This window comes from Manacus vitellinus, unplaced genomic scaffold (genome assembly GCF_001715985.3).
Source record: "Manacus vitellinus isolate BGI_N305 unplaced genomic scaffold, ASM171598v3 scaffold_18_pilon, whole genome shotgun sequence".
In the NCBI taxonomy this organism is placed as follows: Eukaryota; Metazoa; Chordata; class Aves; order Passeriformes; family Pipridae; genus Manacus; species Manacus vitellinus.
Genome location: NW_021939324.1, coordinates 6,344,846 through 6,363,429, shown reverse-complemented (window position 1 = coordinate 6,363,429; position 18,584 = coordinate 6,344,846). Strand labels below are relative to the sequence as shown.

The window sequence follows — 18,584 nt, the reverse complement described above, 5'->3', positions numbered from 1 at the left end:
AGGACATAGAAGAAAATGAAAAGTTGTATCCTTGCCCCTTTCATGCTAATTAACGCATTCAGAAGCTGTACTGAAAGGAATTTAAACTCGTGATAGTCATAAGAAAACAGATCAAAGGAGAAAAAACCAGACCAAGTCAAGGAAAAGAAAGCTGCATATGCCTTTCAGTTAACAGAATACAGGTCTGAAGGAGGTAAGATGTATGCTTTTTTATTCTACGCAAATATTTGTATATTTTTATTCTACACAAAATTTTCTGCTTTGCTTCAAAAGTATGCTCTGGAAGAGGTTTGACTGTGTTTAAGTGAACTTGCAGATGTTTTCCTTCCCTGGCTAGAACTGTCTTAGCAAAGTCATCATGTTTTATACTTTAACTGTGTAAGGTACGTAGATTGCCTGGATACTATCAAGTAGGATCTATTGTTGTGCGCTTTAAATGACAGAAACATGATTACTTGTGGATTTCTTCTTCACTGTATTTGATCAATTAGATTTTTAACTGTTCAGACAGCTTGAAGCTTGATGATTATCACCTTAAGAATGGGAGTTAAGGTTATAACAAATTCTCTGCGCGTCTGAGTTTAGATTGTGGGAGACGTAAATTACTATTCCCATCTGAAAATCAACAGATCTCTGAGACTTTATAGTGAATGAAAACCTGTGCCCTGACTATTTACAGGGAATAACAGAAATAAACAGCTACTTGTAAGGACAATATTAGTTTTTCTTCTCAATAGTTTTACTTGCCCAGGTAAATTGCCTTACTTTCTGTATTCAAGATTGTACTTCAGAATTCTGCCATCACTTTGTACCTAAAAAGATGACATAAAATTCTTCTCTGCTGCAGTCAGGTGCAAATACCTTTATGTCACTGGAGATACTAAAATGTAGACTACAGTCTATACTTGAGTTTTCTCTTAAATTGGGACAGCTGCATATAGGTGTGGATCTACTTGATTCTGAAAATATCAGATTATCCTGCCTCCCTAAAATGCTTGCATTAAAACACAGAAGTTGATAATATTACACTTTAAAGATTACAAATTATTTATCACGCTGAGGCACTGTGTTTCTACCCTGTAGGTCTGAGCAGGACCAAGCTCACAAAATGGGCAGAAGAAATGACCATCCATATGGCAACTATTTCAGAGGGAGAGGACACGCCTATTTTGCAGCAGAAGAGTAAGCATAAATCAAAACCTACCTTGGCCTGTAAGCTGGTGAAAAAATTGCATTGAAAGAAAACCAGGAAATAGTATCAAAAAAACTCACCATTGTATATAGACGGAGTGCATTTTAACTATTGTGTAGTTGTCTCTAATGTTTGTCACTGCACAATCATTAAGAGCCCTCAATGATTAAGAAAAATCGGAATTGCAGAATTCAAGAACTTCGATCATATGATCACAAGTCACTGGTCTTTATAATTACCAGGTTTATTGAGGTTTATTTAGAATTTTCTTTTGAGGCTATTGCAAGGTGATCTGTACACTCAGTTTATCTCTAGATCCACAAACTTCTCTTAGAAACCTGAAAGGGACATTGTCTCACCCTAAAGAACATAGCAAACCCCCAGAGAAATGGTAAAAAAAAAGGTAGATGAAGACATCAATGCCGTATGAATGTGACCCTCAGTAAACTGTTTCTGGGTAAGAGTCCCCTTCAGCAGAACTAAGTCAAGCTAATACTGTTAGCTTCAGATTACAATAATATATTTTGGTCTTGGATTAGAAACACCATCCAACTGGTGATGTTTTAATACATTAGACAAATATCTCCAGTGTGCTTGGGATATCTGTAAGCAGAATTTGCTTCTGGTACTAGTTTATGGGCCCCCAAACTTAGTGACTTGCCCCACACGCACATACTGCAAGATTTTTGTTCCTCCATGCCCTGGCAGAGAGAATGAACCAAGGGGAAGGCTCTCTCATCGTCCATCCAAAGCTGCTTAGTTCTTCAAAAAAAAAGCTGGTTAGTCATGTCTCGGCACTTGAAACTAAGCACGCTCATCTCTAACTGCTGTGAATTCCAGTGGCTGCAATTGTAAGCAGTTTTTCTAGATACGTGAGGCAAAAGTGACTCTCTCCTTTTGGTACTAGAAGTAGTGTTTTAGATATAAGCCCAGATTCCTAAAAGCACAGCTGCAAATTTAACTGGAATTGCAAGAAATTGCACACACACTTTCCATACTAGCCTCTGAGTAGGTAGGGAAGGAGTTGGACGGCAAATATGTAGACAAAAGCACCAGCTCCAGAAATTACATACTAGAGGCATACAGGCTAATGGATGGCTAAAACTACATAACATGTGAAAAGCAGAAAGCAGTCTCAAAATGTAAAGAGAGCAGCAGCTGCTTGGAGGGTCTCTCCAAGTTTTAATTGTGCTGGGGACAGTAACAAAACCAGTGGAGCCATCTCATAACTTTGAAGATCAGCTGCAACACGGCTGCACCAGAAAGCAAGTGAATGCTGTTAGCTGTGTTCCTGGGTTTAACAGGTCTCCAGCCCACACAAAGTCTTCAAGGGGCAGGAGCAACTTGTAAGATCCAGGTACTTGTGAAAAAGAAAATCCCTTTGTCTCCAATGGGCTCATGTTTCAGACAGCACACAGGCAATTCAGACAAAAAGGCAGCCTGTTCTGTCGCACAAATCTGTTTTCATCTTCTTTCAGGCTTCTTAGGTCACAAGGAAACACTCCTTCATCAGACTTGGAGTCAGTGAAAATGATAGCAAATAGATATAAAAAGTCTCTGGTAAATCACATACCCCATACTCAGTCCCTACTAATGCAAAAGCATGGTGGTAATTACTGCAGGGCAACTGGTTAGTAGATATATAATAGTATGTTAGCATGGGTTTATCCTGATTCACACAGTAATATTATTCCCTTTAACCATTTTGCATACTCTTCTGTTCCTGAACAGGGAAAGAAAAAAAACAATGGGGAATGAATTCCATATGTCTTAGCAGGGAGATTATTAACACAGAAGGAAGGGGGTTTGTGACTAGGAAACTTGCAATTACTTTGTCAGCTTGCTTTCTGACAGACAGCGGAATCATGCTGCTTCTCCGAAGTCCCCACTGAGCAGTAGGAAGGATGTCACAGCACAGTTTGCTAAGTGTATTTTCCCTAAAATGAGTGATGCCAATACTGTGCCTAGCATGTCACGAAACAAGAACTAAATTCTTGCAGAGCTCTTAACGAATAAGGTTTTATAGTGTTTTATGTATCCAAAAAATCCTTCCATCACCAACAGTTGTTGCAATATGATGCAATAAGGATATATTTCCCCATACTTGCTGGCTACATAAATTTAGCAAATAAACATGACCTGCATCTCTGCAGGTGTGGCATTTAATTTATTTCACATTCTCTCAGGCAGGTATCTTTTCAGAATCAGCAGTAGAGTATTATCTTCAAAGAAATGTATTTCTTACTTTTAAAATTATTAAGAACTTGGCAGAGAATTTAGCTAACTGCTAAATCTACAGCGACTTGCTGAAGTTACTGATACTTTTTCCATTTTCTGAGGTAAATTCTGCACCATGCCTTCCTCTGATGAAAGGGCACTGACACAAACTTGTGCTCTAATCTTTCATGCTCCCAGGAGAATACATCTAGTTGTGGTGTTATTATTTTGTTTTGCTCTCCCAACAGAGCTCTGGGCATTGGACTTTTCATTTTGGTGCTGGCAACTTTGCTTGCCTTTGGCTGCTGGTATTACAAAAGACGGAGTGGCTATAAAAGTCTGCGGGTAAGCATGGCAGCTCACTTTCTAGCATGCTGTTATTTTGACACATATTACCTTTATTTGCAGGACATTAATGCAGAGAACATTGAATCTGTAACAGAACATCATCAGCTCAGGCAATATACATACACTGACATACGTCACAGGCAAACTCACACAATATGAAACACAACTTGCCCTCAAGAACTTGCAAGTCAGACGAAGGGATAAGAGGAAGCAGAAGCAAAGGGACATGAAGCCAGCCCAGCTTTACACAACACATCAGGGGAAAAGATTATCTGTAGAAAGCATTATATTTAATATTTACACAAAACCAAGATGTGTTCAGTGTCCTTTCATTTAAATAAAAGCAACATATTCACTACTCATAAGATTTACCCCTAAATAAGGACAGATGTGCTTACAGTAAATCTAGGAAGCAGAAAATAAGAATAACTGTTACAAGTAACTCAAGTAAATATGTTCACATAAAGATGACGCATGATTCATCTCTATAAAACTTGACTTGCAGTTTTAAGATTTACAAAAAAGAGCGGGGCAGATTTGAGGTTTGTTTTCTAAACATTACTTTTAAAATATTTTACTTCATGTCTTCTAAGAAAATATTAGAAAAAAGGTACAATCCTCATAACAACTGCTATTAGAAGTCTGAAAGCTTTATTTTTGAAGTTCTGCTCTCTCTCCTGTGGAAGGGAGGTCTTTTTTAATCCTTTAAAGTGAAAACTTGTGATTTAACTCTAGCCAGCAGCTAAGCTCCACGCTTACTTACTTCCCCTTGCCACACTGGTGAGGAGAATACTTCCCCTTGCCACACTGGTGAGGAGAATTGGAAAGAAAAGGTAAATATGGGTTAAGAAGGAACAGTTCAATAATTGAAACAAAATATAATCATCATCTACTAATCTACTACTGCTACTAATGATAATAATGAAAGAGAGAGAGAGAGCGATAAAACCCAAGAGGAACTAATGTTGCACAACACAGCTTCTCACCACTCCCTGACTGACGCCCATCTCGTTCCTTGGCAGCACTCAGCCCCTCCCAGTCAACTCCCTCATTTATATCCTGGGCATGGTGTTCTGTGGTGTGGAACATTCCTTTAGCCAGCACAGGTCAGGTGTCCCAGCCATGCTCCCTCCCAGTTTCTCATGTACCTAATGTGCACCTGATGTCAGTGCATGAGACAATGAAAAGTCTTCGATTTAGAGTAAGAGCTACTGAGCAACAACCAAATCATCGTTATGCTATCAGCATTATTCTCATAATGAATCCAAAACACAGCACTGTATCAGCTGTTAAGAAGAAAATGAACTCTACCCCGACTGGTATTCGCACCAGGCTTTATCCAAATTTTTGTTTTAGTATCTTTTTAGTATCTTTTAGTTATCCTAATATTTTGAAAAAGATATGACTATTTGGGAGTTAAAAAAATCAGCATACCTCTCATTTAAGTCAGCAAATCCATTTCCTTCCTGTTTTCCATAACTCTGTCCCATTCCCTTTCCAGTTATCTATCCAATACTATCTGGCAAAATACATAAAACCTGAACTTTCATAGTGAGATGTTGCAAAAATGAAGGTAATACTCAAAAAAACCTTTCAAAAATCAAACCAAATGCCTGTTTTGTACATCATGGCAAAAACCACAATTTCCTTTTTAATTCCTTCTTATTGCTGACTGCCACTTTCTGGTTTTGAAAATTACATCTTTCTTAGAATTTTTTTGGCTAGGGGAGAACTAGTACAGAATGTGTACAAAAGAAATGCTGGGAAAACAGAAAAGAAAAAGGTTGGAGATTAAAGAAAGAAATGAGTAGGATAAAAATGAGAAGGCATTTGGATACATAGGAAGATGTCAGTTCCTGCAGTAGTCTTGGACCTAAAAAATGTGATGCTCATTTTTCTGGCAATGTAATTGGATATCACAGAAGAAAGACTATGTCTCAGCAGAGACAGCCAAAATTGTAAATTGATAAGTAAATTGTCTCACTTGCTTACTTGCATTGTGTCTGGTCCTAATTCCAGATTCTAATACATATTGTAAATGTGCTATCAAATATTAAATGACGCATAATTTGCCCCAACTTCACAGTCTCTTCTTCCTTTCATGTTCCCCATGTTTCGTTATGCTCACAGAGCAAAAGCTCTAGTGTGAGCACAGCACGAACCGTGGTAGGTGAGGGAGCAATACTGGACTGCAAAATGGCTCTGCAGGACTACAGAAACTTTAATTCTGTGGTAAGTTGTAACTCAAGGTCTCATTTACTTAAACATAGTAAGACATGGTGAGACAATATTGGTAAATGGGCAATTAATGATTTCTTCCTTGGGGTGTGCTCTCTAGATAGAGTCTTCAATGCCTCTACATCAACTTAGAAAGTACTATTTTGAACAAGTTTTACTGTGAAAAGGATTTTTAAAATGTACTGTTTAGAATTCTTCTTTTAAAAATTCATTTCTTTCTTTTACATTTATTCTAAAGTTGTATGGTCATTATGCAATCTATTAGAATGATCTAACACCCGAATGCTGAAATATAATGAAAAAACCCCAAACATTTTCCAGTAGGTGTTCTGCCATTCTGACAAACAACAAATGGACTGTGTCTAGTATTACTATACTCTGAAAAGCATTGTCAGGGAATGTTATAAAAATTCAAGGTTTTAGCTCATCTAATCATTATGGAGAGATGAACATTCAAACTTATAACTGTCAAAAAGTTAAACTCAGTGATAAGTATATGTTAAGTAATGGGTGTGTTTAAATGGCTTTAGAATAGGGAAAAGTCTAATTTATAATCAGTTTTAAATAAGCTGCTCAAATTTTTAACACTAGAAATAAGACATGCCTGCATCAAGACTCTTACAGAAAAGCTTCAATATTTATCCGAGTTACCAATATAAAACCACCCATATCTTAAAAAAAAAAAATCCTGCCTTTACAACACTGAAAAATCTTTCTTCGGATGAACAGTTCCAATAAAATGAATCTGACGCAAAACCAGAAAACATACTAGCAAAAAAATAGACATAATGAATGAGCTTAGCTATTTTAAGTCACTGAACCATATCTAGTACAGTGGTAAATAGCTTGCTGCATGTTTAATGTCATATTCTTGTACCTCAATTGGTTTTTTCAATCTCTCACACCCATTTTCCTTACCACAGGTACCTGATGCTCCACCAGCTTATGACAAAATTGCTGCAGATCAGTCACCACCACCTTATTCACCATGATAACATGAAATTTTAAACTCTTCATGCTCCCTCTTAATTTCCCGTACATGCTTAACTTTCTTATAGCTAAAATCATAAAAAAAGGAAATCACATGCTTTCATTAGCAGTTGCTGAAACCGCTTAGTTACAGACCTGGTTTTTGAAGTGCCTCAATAAATCTGAATGTGCTTTTGGTTTAAGCTTTTCATTTCTTGTGATCAGATTAATACACCATGCTCTGGGCATCTTAAATCCTTCATAGATCTACCAAGTGTACGTACATATTATTCAGTATCAATCAAGAGTAAAAAGCGCTGGCACCTTTATTTTCATCTTTCTCATTTAGTCTCCCTTCCTTTAAAAAAATATATAAATAAACTATTCCTTGGAATGTGATGTACAAGAATCTGTCACAAAACGAACAAACCCATTTGACTACATATCCTGTTACAGACTGTTTTCCTTACCCACAGTTTTAAAATTAATTTCCAAAAAGCAACTCTGTTTTACAATACGCTTTTACCTCACTTCACCTGTTTATGTACCTGAAATAAATTAATTCCTTATAAAACACAATCCAGGTAACCAAGAAAATACCGCTTAGAGATCACATTATTTCATACCGGTCAATGGGTATAACAACATCCCCTCTAGTTTTCCTCTGGCAGTCTTGTGAGAGAGCAAGAGAACTTGTAGATATAGAGCTTTACATATCATCTGTTTCTAATATGATGGAACAATATGAGAAAATGGACGAAAACCATGTTACCAAGAATACAGAAGACAACAGACTTAAAGATGTTAATTTTTCCAGCTTGTCAGAACACGAGCAGTAATAAAAACCAAAGAACTGTGATGCGCATATATTAGCTATATAGATTTGATAGTTATTTTTTACTTAGTCTTTTTGTTATTGCTTATTTGCCAGATTATTTCTTAAGATGATATGCAGATCAACAAATTTATACACAAGGCCTGATATCTCACAGCAGGAGGCAGCTAAAACTGTACAACATTTGTTAAATTGAAAAGTAGCAACAAAAGAAAACTAATTTCATAAAGCAATTATTAACTGCTATTAGTAAAGAATCTGGCTCTTTGTCACCAGATATGCAAATACAAACACCTTAAAACAAAAAAAAAGTTTTAAACATAAGGCAGATTTACTTGCCTAACATAAACTCCACAGATGGTGATAAATAATAAGACACAGCTTTTTTCGAAATGTTTTTTAGATTAGATGTTTCTATAGATTGTTTATAAATGTTATATTAGATATATGTTTTTATTATATCTAATATCTATATAGTATCTAATATATGGAGTTTATGTTACACAAGTAAATCTGCCGTGTGTTTAAAGCTTTTTTTTGTTTTAAGGTGCATATATAAGATGTATATATATAAAAAATTATTTAATATATATTTATATAGATTATATAAAATTGTTGGAAGGTAATAAATATCAGTAATTCTAGTAAAAGGTTATATACATGGTTTTATAAATTTAGTTGATATATTTATTTAAAAACTTAGAGAGGTATTTTAACCCAAGGAGCTGTCTTACCTCTGTCATTTCCAATATATACCTTAAGGAAAAAAATTGTGGACTTGTTTAGTGACAGGAAGAAGAATACACAGGAAAATATACAGAATTCCAGCTTATAGCTAGTAAGCACTAGAGATGTAGAACACAATGTCTAACTAATTTTTTTGCAGAACTGGTAAGCTAAAGCTTGAGGCTAATATCTTTAGCAACTCTGTGCTCTGGATCTCTCTACCCTAAGGCAGCATCCTTTCAAAAGACTGTGTAGTGCTACAGTGGAATAGAACTGACATTCATGGTTGAGAAAAAAGTTAATTTCCATAGAGAATATATAATATAGAGAAGTAAAGTGCTTAGAGTTCAGAAAGCTTTACTTGATCCCATGCATTTTTAGTAGTGTCAGCATTAAATGTGTTACCAGCTGTTGCAAAAGCTCACAAGAAAGTTAACACTGATGAAGTAGAAATATTAATTTATTTCCAGAACTACACAAGGTCAAATTGTTAAAACTGCTCAGCAGCCAGAGCTAGAACTATTACACTTTGACATGAATTTATAGATACTTAAAAGACATATAAGCCCTATTCTGGTTTTCAGAAAAGTTCTCCCCTTTTTAGTCCCAGTAAAAGCAGTATTCTTTCTTAATAGACACAGTTAGACAGTGATCTCAGATTTTAATTGCATTAAAATAAGAGCATGAAATAGAGGTTCACAGAGCACTATATTATATAGGTGGAAACTTCATCACTGAACACCACCGCAAATTTCATTTTTCAAATCTGGCTCTATACCCAATGATGGTACACTGCAGTGTCTGGCTGCTGATCCATTAACTAAACACCAATACAAGACAGGTCAGAATGTGAAAGCAAGAGACCTGCAGTTGCCAAAGCTCCATGTTGCAAGAACTGGCTATTTTACATATTGTCTGTATTACACTCAATAACACTGCACTTTACCAAACACAAGTTAAAACCTTCTAGGAAGCCTGTTCCCTTAAAGAGAAATGCACAGAAATGTCTCAACAACGACACATGGAGAATGTGGCATAGAGTTTTCAAATTTCAAGGGAAGTTTTTCACATTACATAGTTATATGACCCCAGAATAACAACTACTTACAAAAATTTATATTTATAATTTATCTGGTATGGTCGTTATGTAACAGGGAAGGTGTAAAAGTCAAATACCTTCTGCTCCTCTTTTTTTTACCCTCTTTGCAATAAGGCCAAAATCAGATGCCTTGTATTACAACTGTAAGTCTGAACAAAGATAATATTTGTGCTTTATTTTCTCCCATTAAAAAAAGCTAATGAAAAAATTCATGGGCATTTTGAGTTTTCCCCCAGGATGGTGACAAAGACAGGTGGCTGATCATAGTTGGAGAATGAAGCTCTGCTTGCTACTGGTCTCCATTAAACTGCTTCCATCAGACTAGCAGATGAACTGTTATGAAAGCTTTTCTGTACGTGATGATGTTAGCAACTTTACAGCTATGCATGCAACCCTTATAAAGAGGCAATGAACACTTTCAAAATGAGGCCTCTCATGAACATAGCATGTTTTGATCAGATTGCTGTATTATAGTGGTACTAGCAGTTGTATTGTCTTATGTTTGGATTCCTGGTATGGCCTTACTTTCTAATGCAGTTACGAGCCCCAGTGTAGCCTTCAAAGATTCCAGAATATTGGTCAGCCATCCCAGACATTGCACAAAGGTAAAATGCAGCAGGTCCTGACGTATTCAATCCTTCTGGCATCCTGAACCATATAGCAAACACCAAGCCATGAGCCAGAAGTGTATATTTCACATATGTCAGAAAACTATGAAAAAAGAATGTACCAAGAACTTTCCACAGGAAGCACTTATTTTATTTTAGAGTCTCACCAGTCTAGTGTAACAGGAATGGCATTTGCAGCTGGTTAGTAGATAGTCCAGTGACATTCACCTCAGCAATCTCCTTCAGCCTAACTCCTGCTGTAGCTGGGGATGTACGTATATTATTTAGCTTAAGCACTGTATTAGTATTAGCCATACTGCTTGTCATTTTTCAGTAAAACATAACATTGCCAGACTATTTTGATTCATGTTTATGTCTAATATTGGTAAAATATCAATTACTTTGTTGGTGTACATCTCTGTGTTCATGTGACATAAGAGTACACTTTCTTGCTTTTAAAAATCAAACACGAGTTGAGTTCAAATCAATATAAAACAGAGTGATGGCCTAATATAAATACTATGGTCTTTCAATACTAATTCTGTAAGGTCTTTCCAACTCTGCTAACTTTCATTTCTAGATGTGAGAAACAGACGGCTCTGCTGCATGTTTGCCATGTTCTCTGCTTACACAGCTGCCTTCCTTCCTCCTGGTTCTTTTTTTAATTTACATTACCATCCACTGCATTCTTGTAGCTATTAGGGAAAAGATCTGACTCATTTTTGTTGAAAAGCATCTTCTAAGAAAAAGGTCTAATCTTCCAAGTTCTATCAGTTTGTCCTTTCCCACTTACCTTGGCAGAAGTAATTGATTTTTATTTCTGCACACCATCACATACACCCCAACCATCTCATTGCTCCTGACACTCTGGAGCAAAACAGCTGCCCTTTTTAGATTCCGTTCAGCGCTGGATTTGCTTGTGCAGTTGTTTTCAGGAGGAATTTTAGGATTGTCATCTGGTAAACATATTCAGAAAAAACCTGGAACTGCTTCAGGATTTGCAGAAAAACAACAAAATCGTATAGTAAGTGATATAGTAATATAATATTCCCTGACCATTAATCACCTGTAGAGGAATCCTTGCAAAGATTAGAAGGTATTAGATGCCTGCCTATTACTCCTATTTTAATATCTCCAGAAAACCCTTCCTGAACATTTTTGGTATTGACCCAGATTTAATAAGCCTGTCTTTCTTACATTTTTAAGTCTCGGAATATGCAGCCCACATAATGTACATTTCTTAGATTTTGGCCTCACCAACAGGAAGGACAACAATGATATTTCAGTCAACTCCTCACTCAAAACTTCTCCTGTTTAGCAGGATTCTGTTCAGCTGTTTAGCTTCTCCTACAACCTCTTAAACCGGAGAAGCAATTTTATGCTTTTATGTCATTTTTTCTTCTGCTCTGCTTCTCTGAATTACTGCTCACCTTTCTCCAGTACCTGATTCTTTGGCTGCAAAATCTGCTCTTTCACGTCACAGACAAACTCAGGCTGAGTTCACAAAATTCTCCTGGAATTACTTTTAGATGATGTGTGTACATACTGGGGAAAACTAATTCATATTTGTTTATTTCTTGTTCTTTCCACTAAGCATTCTCCGCTGGCCACTACAGTGAGACAGATGCCCAGTTTAAGGTGCAGCTCATACAATGACTGGACTGCTGTAATGAAATGCAACGCTGGCATTTCATGTGCCAAAGAAGCTCACTTTCATATATGGGCTGGTTTATAACAAAAGATTATGCTTTTGCATCAATTTCTTAGGCCATGGAAGGAGTAAAATACTTCCAGGCAGGCCTCTCCCACTTTTTGTTTTTCTGAGATCACTTTGCAGAAAAGCACTCTAGAGGCAAGAACAATATTTTGAAGGCATAGCATGTAGATGAACCATATATTACTGGCCAGACAAGCCTCAAACTACTATAATTTTAGTATTTGTGTGTTGCTAATATGAATTGACAAGGGTTTTTATAAATAGATGTAAGCAATTCCTTCTTCTCAGTAATTGATTATAATAGTAAAAATACCTGCTTTTTATACTGTGTAAATCAAATCCATCATAATTCCACTCTTTCGTTATTACAAGGAAGACGCCCTGTGGCTACATAGTAATACCTGTCACTAATCCCTCTTTGATGTTTTATTTCACTGCTGTATGTGATTAAAAAAAAGAGTGAAGAATGATTCTACAAATAACAGCACATTATCTGGACGGATCTCAATGTATATGCTGGTACCAGGTGCTGATGACCTATTGCCAGCCAAAGTAGTCTGATCTTATGCTTGTGTATTTACTAGATGGAATCAATATGAATAATAAAAGAAGAGTATTGTCTTCTTTTTATACATCAATATTGACAAGCAAAGTTCTAAAGACTGAAGACAATCACAAAAATCACAGTTGTTTCTTTACTATCTTGCTTTCCCATGCTATTTAATTTCTGTAAATGCTATCTGTCAATGCCCCTCACATTCTTGAAAACAATTTAATTTTCTAAATAATTTTTTCTTCTTTGTAAAAAGCAAAAATAGGGGAAAATAAAGCAGTAATCTAGTTGTCTAACCTTTAGTAATGGATGGGATGCTGGAAGGAGTTCAGGGGACCAAGGATTCTATTCTCAGTTCCTCCATGTTGCTATGAGAACTCAGTACTTCATTGCCTTCATCTGCAAAAGGTGGAAAATCATATTTATGCATATTTTAATAGACCTTCTGTGTAACAAACATAACTTCAAGAAATACTATAAGTAATTAATCACATTTCCTTTACACTGCTTTTACATACCATTTTCATTTAACATGTGTAGTTCAGCTGAGATTGTAGTAAAAGATACTGTAAGAACTTTCTGAAGAACTTCTGGAATAATCACATATGAAACAACGAAGTGTCCTGGTTACCAAGTTTACGCCAGACATCCAGGTCGATTGACCAAACAATTCCATATTTTGAGAAATGAAGAAAATACATGTCTATCAAGATCTTAAAGTTTGTTTTTATGCCACTGCGGTTTCAAGGAAAATATATTAAAATAACAGTGTTCTGTATCACATTTATAAAGTGGTCTCTTCAACAACTAAAAAATCTTTATCTGGATGTCAATGTGTATAAAACGACCATGCATCTAATATACAGACGTAACCTTGCATTCTCTGCATAAAAACAATGAGAATTAAAAAACCATCATCAAAATAATTTTGCTTGTCCTTTTTCATTTTCAAGAGAACTAAACCAAACAAAAACAGGAACTGGGAGAGTGTCAGACTTGCACTGGTTTCAATAGCCTGGTTTAAAGACCATGTCTTTATAGCCATGATATTCTGCAAGTGGTATAGTTTTATAGGATGAAATGAATTTGATACTGATGTGTATTTGGTTTAAAATTAATATTTCTATAAAAAAGTTAGTATAAGGCTAAATAATAGTCAGAAACCAACCCGCAAACATTGAAATAATTATGAGACACATAAACACACCGCTGAATAGATCAGTGCTTTTAGAACATGCGCTCTTCTGATCCCACAAGGACACAGTAAAACTGAAAAAGGCACACACAACAATGACAGCAACTAATTACTTCCATATAGGAAATAACTGAATTCACTATTTCTCTTTATTCTAGAGAAGAGACAACCAACATGGCAAAGGTCTACATAGGCCACATGGAGAAATGACTAAACAGCAAAGGCTTATTGCATCTTACAATATAAATATTATTTGCATCAAATGAAACTAGCAGGTGCCAGGTTCTGAAACCAAAAAGGAAATTTATTTACAAATTCTTTACCACTGGGTGCTGTGGATGGTAACAGTTTGTTTACATGCTTTCAAAAATTCTAGAAAGGATTGGTCCATTTCATCAAGAGAAATACACTGAAAGCTATTAAACTGAAGAAAAACACAGCTGCATGAGGAAGACTCTGGCTCACAGATTAGTGGATACTAGAAGATTATTCAGGCCTGTTATTGTGCTCTTTTGGAATGCTACTGTTGACTGCCTCAAGAGACGTGAAGGACCTAAAGTCTGATGCGGCATTACTAATCCTGCTTTGAGTCAGTTAACTCTCTTCAGGTGCAGCTTACAGACAACAGGCTACATGAGTTTGAGTCCTTTTGAGCACCTCTGGTTGTTCTTTTTAAAGGAAAGAGTTTCATCATAACAAACATTTGTGCTTTAATAAAAATGATTAATTAATTTAAAACCATTTTGGGCAATTGAAATTCTGCACTACCACAAAACAGAAGGAAAACCAACTATGAAACTAACTCTGTGGTAAGGCTATGGATGCCCTTCAAATGCTAGCTTTTAGTAATTTTCTGACCTACTCCCATGAGACAAATTATTTTCTCTTCACTTATCAGGAGAATTTTTGCTTCCCTTTTCACATTGTACCCTTTGCTATGTCACACAGTGAATCAGCATGGGTTTGAATGACTTCACAGTAACACACTTGGTTTGAACAGATACTTTTATAACAAATAATATACGCGAAATTTAACTGTTCCTAGTGTGGTAGGGGCAGAATCCCTAGGAGAAAATGGCAGCTCACAGATGTGGGTTTGAACAGTGAAGCAAAATAAGTGTAATTTTCTACTCAGAGCAAACCAAAATTATTGTGCAGAACATGTTAATTTAGGTAAATATAAAGGATATAATTCAAAATATTCAAAGTAATTTGTAAATCCAAAGTTTTGTATATAATATCGTGTATGAATAGCTGTAAATAGTATCAGAAGGGATCTAAAAGTAAGGCATTTTACAAGCACTGAAAAGCTGAACACCTTTTGTTAAAAGGTTGATTTATATATCTGTTTTTATGTGTAACAAAATGTCTTTAAAATTCAAGTAAAGATGCAGGTAGTTCTGCTTTTTCATTGTGTCTGTGAATATAATCCACTTGTTCACAGTTCTTTTTGTGCTATAAATAGCACGATACATTTGGTAGAGAGTAAAAGGTACGTAGCAAGTGTCAGTGTTTATTTACTTGCATTTGAAAGAAAACCTTAACTCTGACTGACATTTATATTACTGGAGAACAGTGTTGGGAATAGGAATTTTATTTGCAAAAATTACTAAAATTTGGTTTTACATAATGAATGATGCAAGCCCATTACATAGCAGTCTCAAGTCCTTCTCCAATAGGACTTGGAGTCTGAACACATGTCTAGTAGAGAATAAAAGTCCATGAAACTCTAATTAAACTGACTCAAACTTTTCATGTTGTAAAGTACATGTCTTCCAAATTATACAATATTTATAAAAATCATAGAATATTATCATATTAATTCAGAAAATTTCTTGGAAATCATTCAGGCAAGTTACTTGAGTCCTGAGTTTTTCAGTTCAGCTTTTCTAACTTCTCTCTTTATTAGAATCAATTATAGCATAAATCTTTCTACTACATCAGCACCCAGAAAAATGTCATGCAAGATTTTTTCTCTCATCAAGAATATCTGCAACAGCAGAACCTAGTCTTGAGCTTTTCAAACACCGTAGATATTCACTCTACAACAAACCTAAATGAACAAAAAAAAAAAAGGGAAAAAACAGTCATTGCAAGAAAATAGAAAAATCCAAGAAAGTGAGTCCCATGGTTCCACCAGTGAAATGGAAATAAAATGAGCTTCTGGTATATATGGTTTTAGAGTATGTAAAATGTCCATGAAGAAACTGCCACTCTGCCATCTTCCACTGTTGGAAAATTCACTGCAGCATTCAACTGTAATGTGTAGTCAGATTTAAAAATACTGTGAACTCTGATGGACAGACATACTTACTGCTAGGTGTTTTCAAAATCCATTACAAAATGCCTTTAATGAGAAGTAGCAAAGGTGTAGCAGGTAGCTTTTCCTAAAATTTAAACAAACCTTCTCTAATCCCAAAACTGACAGTTTCCATCTGTCCCAGCCCTGAGATAAGATGGAAAGATGTAATTTCCCAATGCAATTTTTTAAGTTAGTGCAAAACGAAAGGTCCCTATGGAAGGCACAAGCCTTTCTTCCCCCCACTTTCCCAAAACTCTAGCAAACTAGCTACCAGGCTACTTTTCAGAACAATACAAAGGGCAGCCGACACAGAGCGAGTAAGCTGTGGTCCTATTCGTCAACTCAATATCCAAACTGCCAAACTAGTATAGCAAAAGGGGAAGGGAAGTAGAAAATTCAAAAGGATGAAGAGCAAAGGCTGAAGCTTCATCCTGTTGAAACTCAGTCTAAGAATTCTGCTATATACAGATATGTAAGCTTTTATCCCCTTTGAAGTCATAGCTATTAGAAAGGCAATTATAATTTTTAAATTCTTCTGAAATCTTCCCTTCTAGTTTCTAAAAAATACCAAACAAACTCTACAAAAAATCAACACATACAAAGATAGCAATTCTAAAAACATCATCTTCCATAAAATAAGATGTGCACCCTTTCTTTATATGCAAAATCTCAAAAGATACCTAAAAACTTATCTCCACGAGCACTGCAGCAGGCAGTTGTGAACTCAGTAGATCTGCAGAAAATAACCCAAAAGTTTTATCAGATCAAAAGCTGAAACTAAGTCAACAAATACTGAATACACTGCATAAAAAAGGAAGGTTTCTGTAACATATTATTATCCCCAAAGCACTAATAAAGCTTCCTTTAATATTATGTGATGCTTCAGTGCTATCCTTCAAGATAGACCAATTATAAGCTAAAGAAAAACATACAGAACTAGAAAGTATGACTGGTGAAAAAAAATGGGTCATTTGTTATGGCTAGATAGAAGACTAACAAGTGATCCTGTTACAGTCATCAGACATACAGAAATGCATATAAGGCTGTAAAAAAGAGAGTAACAAACTGTTCAACAGATCTATGAGCTTTAAGACAAAGCATGTTAGTCCTTAACAGCAACCAGTGTGATTTAGACTGGTGTCTGAAAAGCCACTTGTAGCCTTACCACATCACTGGAGTTATTTAGGCAATATAACCAAACATTTATTAAGAACGGATGAAGTATGGCTTATCCAGCCCTGCATCACGAGGATCAACAAGAAAGCCTTCCTTCCAACTCCTGCTAAATCATGTGAAATGTAAAAGCAGAGAAAAGCAAAAGAGGTTAAATAATTTCATTCTACCACACACCAAAAGAAAGATGTGTGTATACACACACACACACACATAAATATACACATATATATACATATATATATATATATATATATAATATATATATATATACGTATGTATGTATGTAGGTAGGTATTCTGCCACGGTGTAACAGATACACATATTTTTAACTATTGCCAACACAAAGCAGTAAAGCAACTTGATTTATTATATGCAGATTCTTCTGCAGTTGCTAAACAGTACACTGGTCCAAAGTTACTAAAATACTTAAAAAACTATACACTATGTAAACCAAACATAAATAAGACAGCATAGTTCTTTGTACATATTGTTTAGTATGGACTGTTAGGAATTCAGGAATATGTACAATTCTACTCTATAGATTGCATTTTTACAATGCATAAATATTTTCCTTAAAGAAACAGATCAAAAATAAATTTGACAAATAAAAGAAGACATGTACTGTCAAAAACACACTGGCAAACAGTCCATAATGTAAGATGTAACATGTGCAAAAGGTGAGATTTCTCCAAACTGTTTAATGAACTCATTGGTCATTTCTGACCTTTTTGCTAAAGAACTCTCCGAAAACTTCCAACAAACTAAAATTTTTCTTCCTCTTAATCCCCACAGGTGAACAGGAAAGAACTGCAACCTTAAGTAATGTTGAGTAAATCAACTGGCTGTAAGAAATTATCCAATAGTTACAACTTCCAAAGTCTGAGGAATGCCCCAAAATTTCAAAGTGGCTCATTTGCAGTAAATTCAGAATGCAGCTTTGTCAGGTTTATCAAGGCAAGATGACTGAGATGCAGGGAAGACAGTGGTAGGATTTCTGCTTGTGGACACAACAACAGGAGGCAGCAATGAAGACAGAGGAGAAACTTTTGGTGCTGGAGTATTTAGAGCATTCAAAATGGCTCCCTCTGGACTGACCAACAGTTTTTTGATAGAAGTGTCTAAGTGAAACACTGAAGTGTTGCTTGGCAAATGAGAATTCGGAGGATGAACGGCAGAAACAACAGAAGATGTAGCCACAACATTAATAGGAGATTTTGTCACTGAAGACACAGACAGTGTTACCCCGGGCAGTGGAGTACATGAGCTAGCTGGAGTACTAAATATCTGGGGCGTTGCATGTACGATGGGTAAAGCATCTGCGGCACCAAAAGAGTTCATAATTTTTGTGGAGCTTTTCAAAGGATGTTTTGATATTTGACAACTTAATGAATTACTTGGTGCTAAGATGA

At 35.7% G+C, this 18,584-nt stretch overlaps 2 protein-coding genes across 2 annotated transcripts in view; one reads left to right on the top strand and one right to left on the bottom strand.

Moving 5' to 3' along the window:
• KIAA2026 (KIAA2026 ortholog) overlaps positions 1 to 18,584 on the bottom strand; it is an 83,897-nt gene that overhangs the window by 14,094 nt on the left and 51,219 nt on the right. Inside the window, 1 exon segment of the mRNA XM_008921631.3 lies at positions 12,800 to 12,901. Coding sequence (XP_008919879.3) covers positions 12,831 to 12,901 — 71 coding nt within the window. The 3' untranslated portion in view covers positions 12,800 to 12,830.
• On the top strand, positions 122 to 7,125 carry MLANA (melan-A). Its single transcript, XM_029958987.1, has 5 exons — positions 122 to 193; positions 1,084 to 1,182; positions 3,658 to 3,754; positions 5,888 to 5,989; positions 6,919 to 7,125. The coding sequence occupies exons 2-5, from the start codon at positions 1,109 to 1,111 to the stop codon at positions 6,985 to 6,987; spliced, it is 342 nt and encodes a 113-aa protein (XP_029814847.1). The 5' UTR covers positions 122 to 193; positions 1,084 to 1,108; the 3' UTR covers positions 6,988 to 7,125.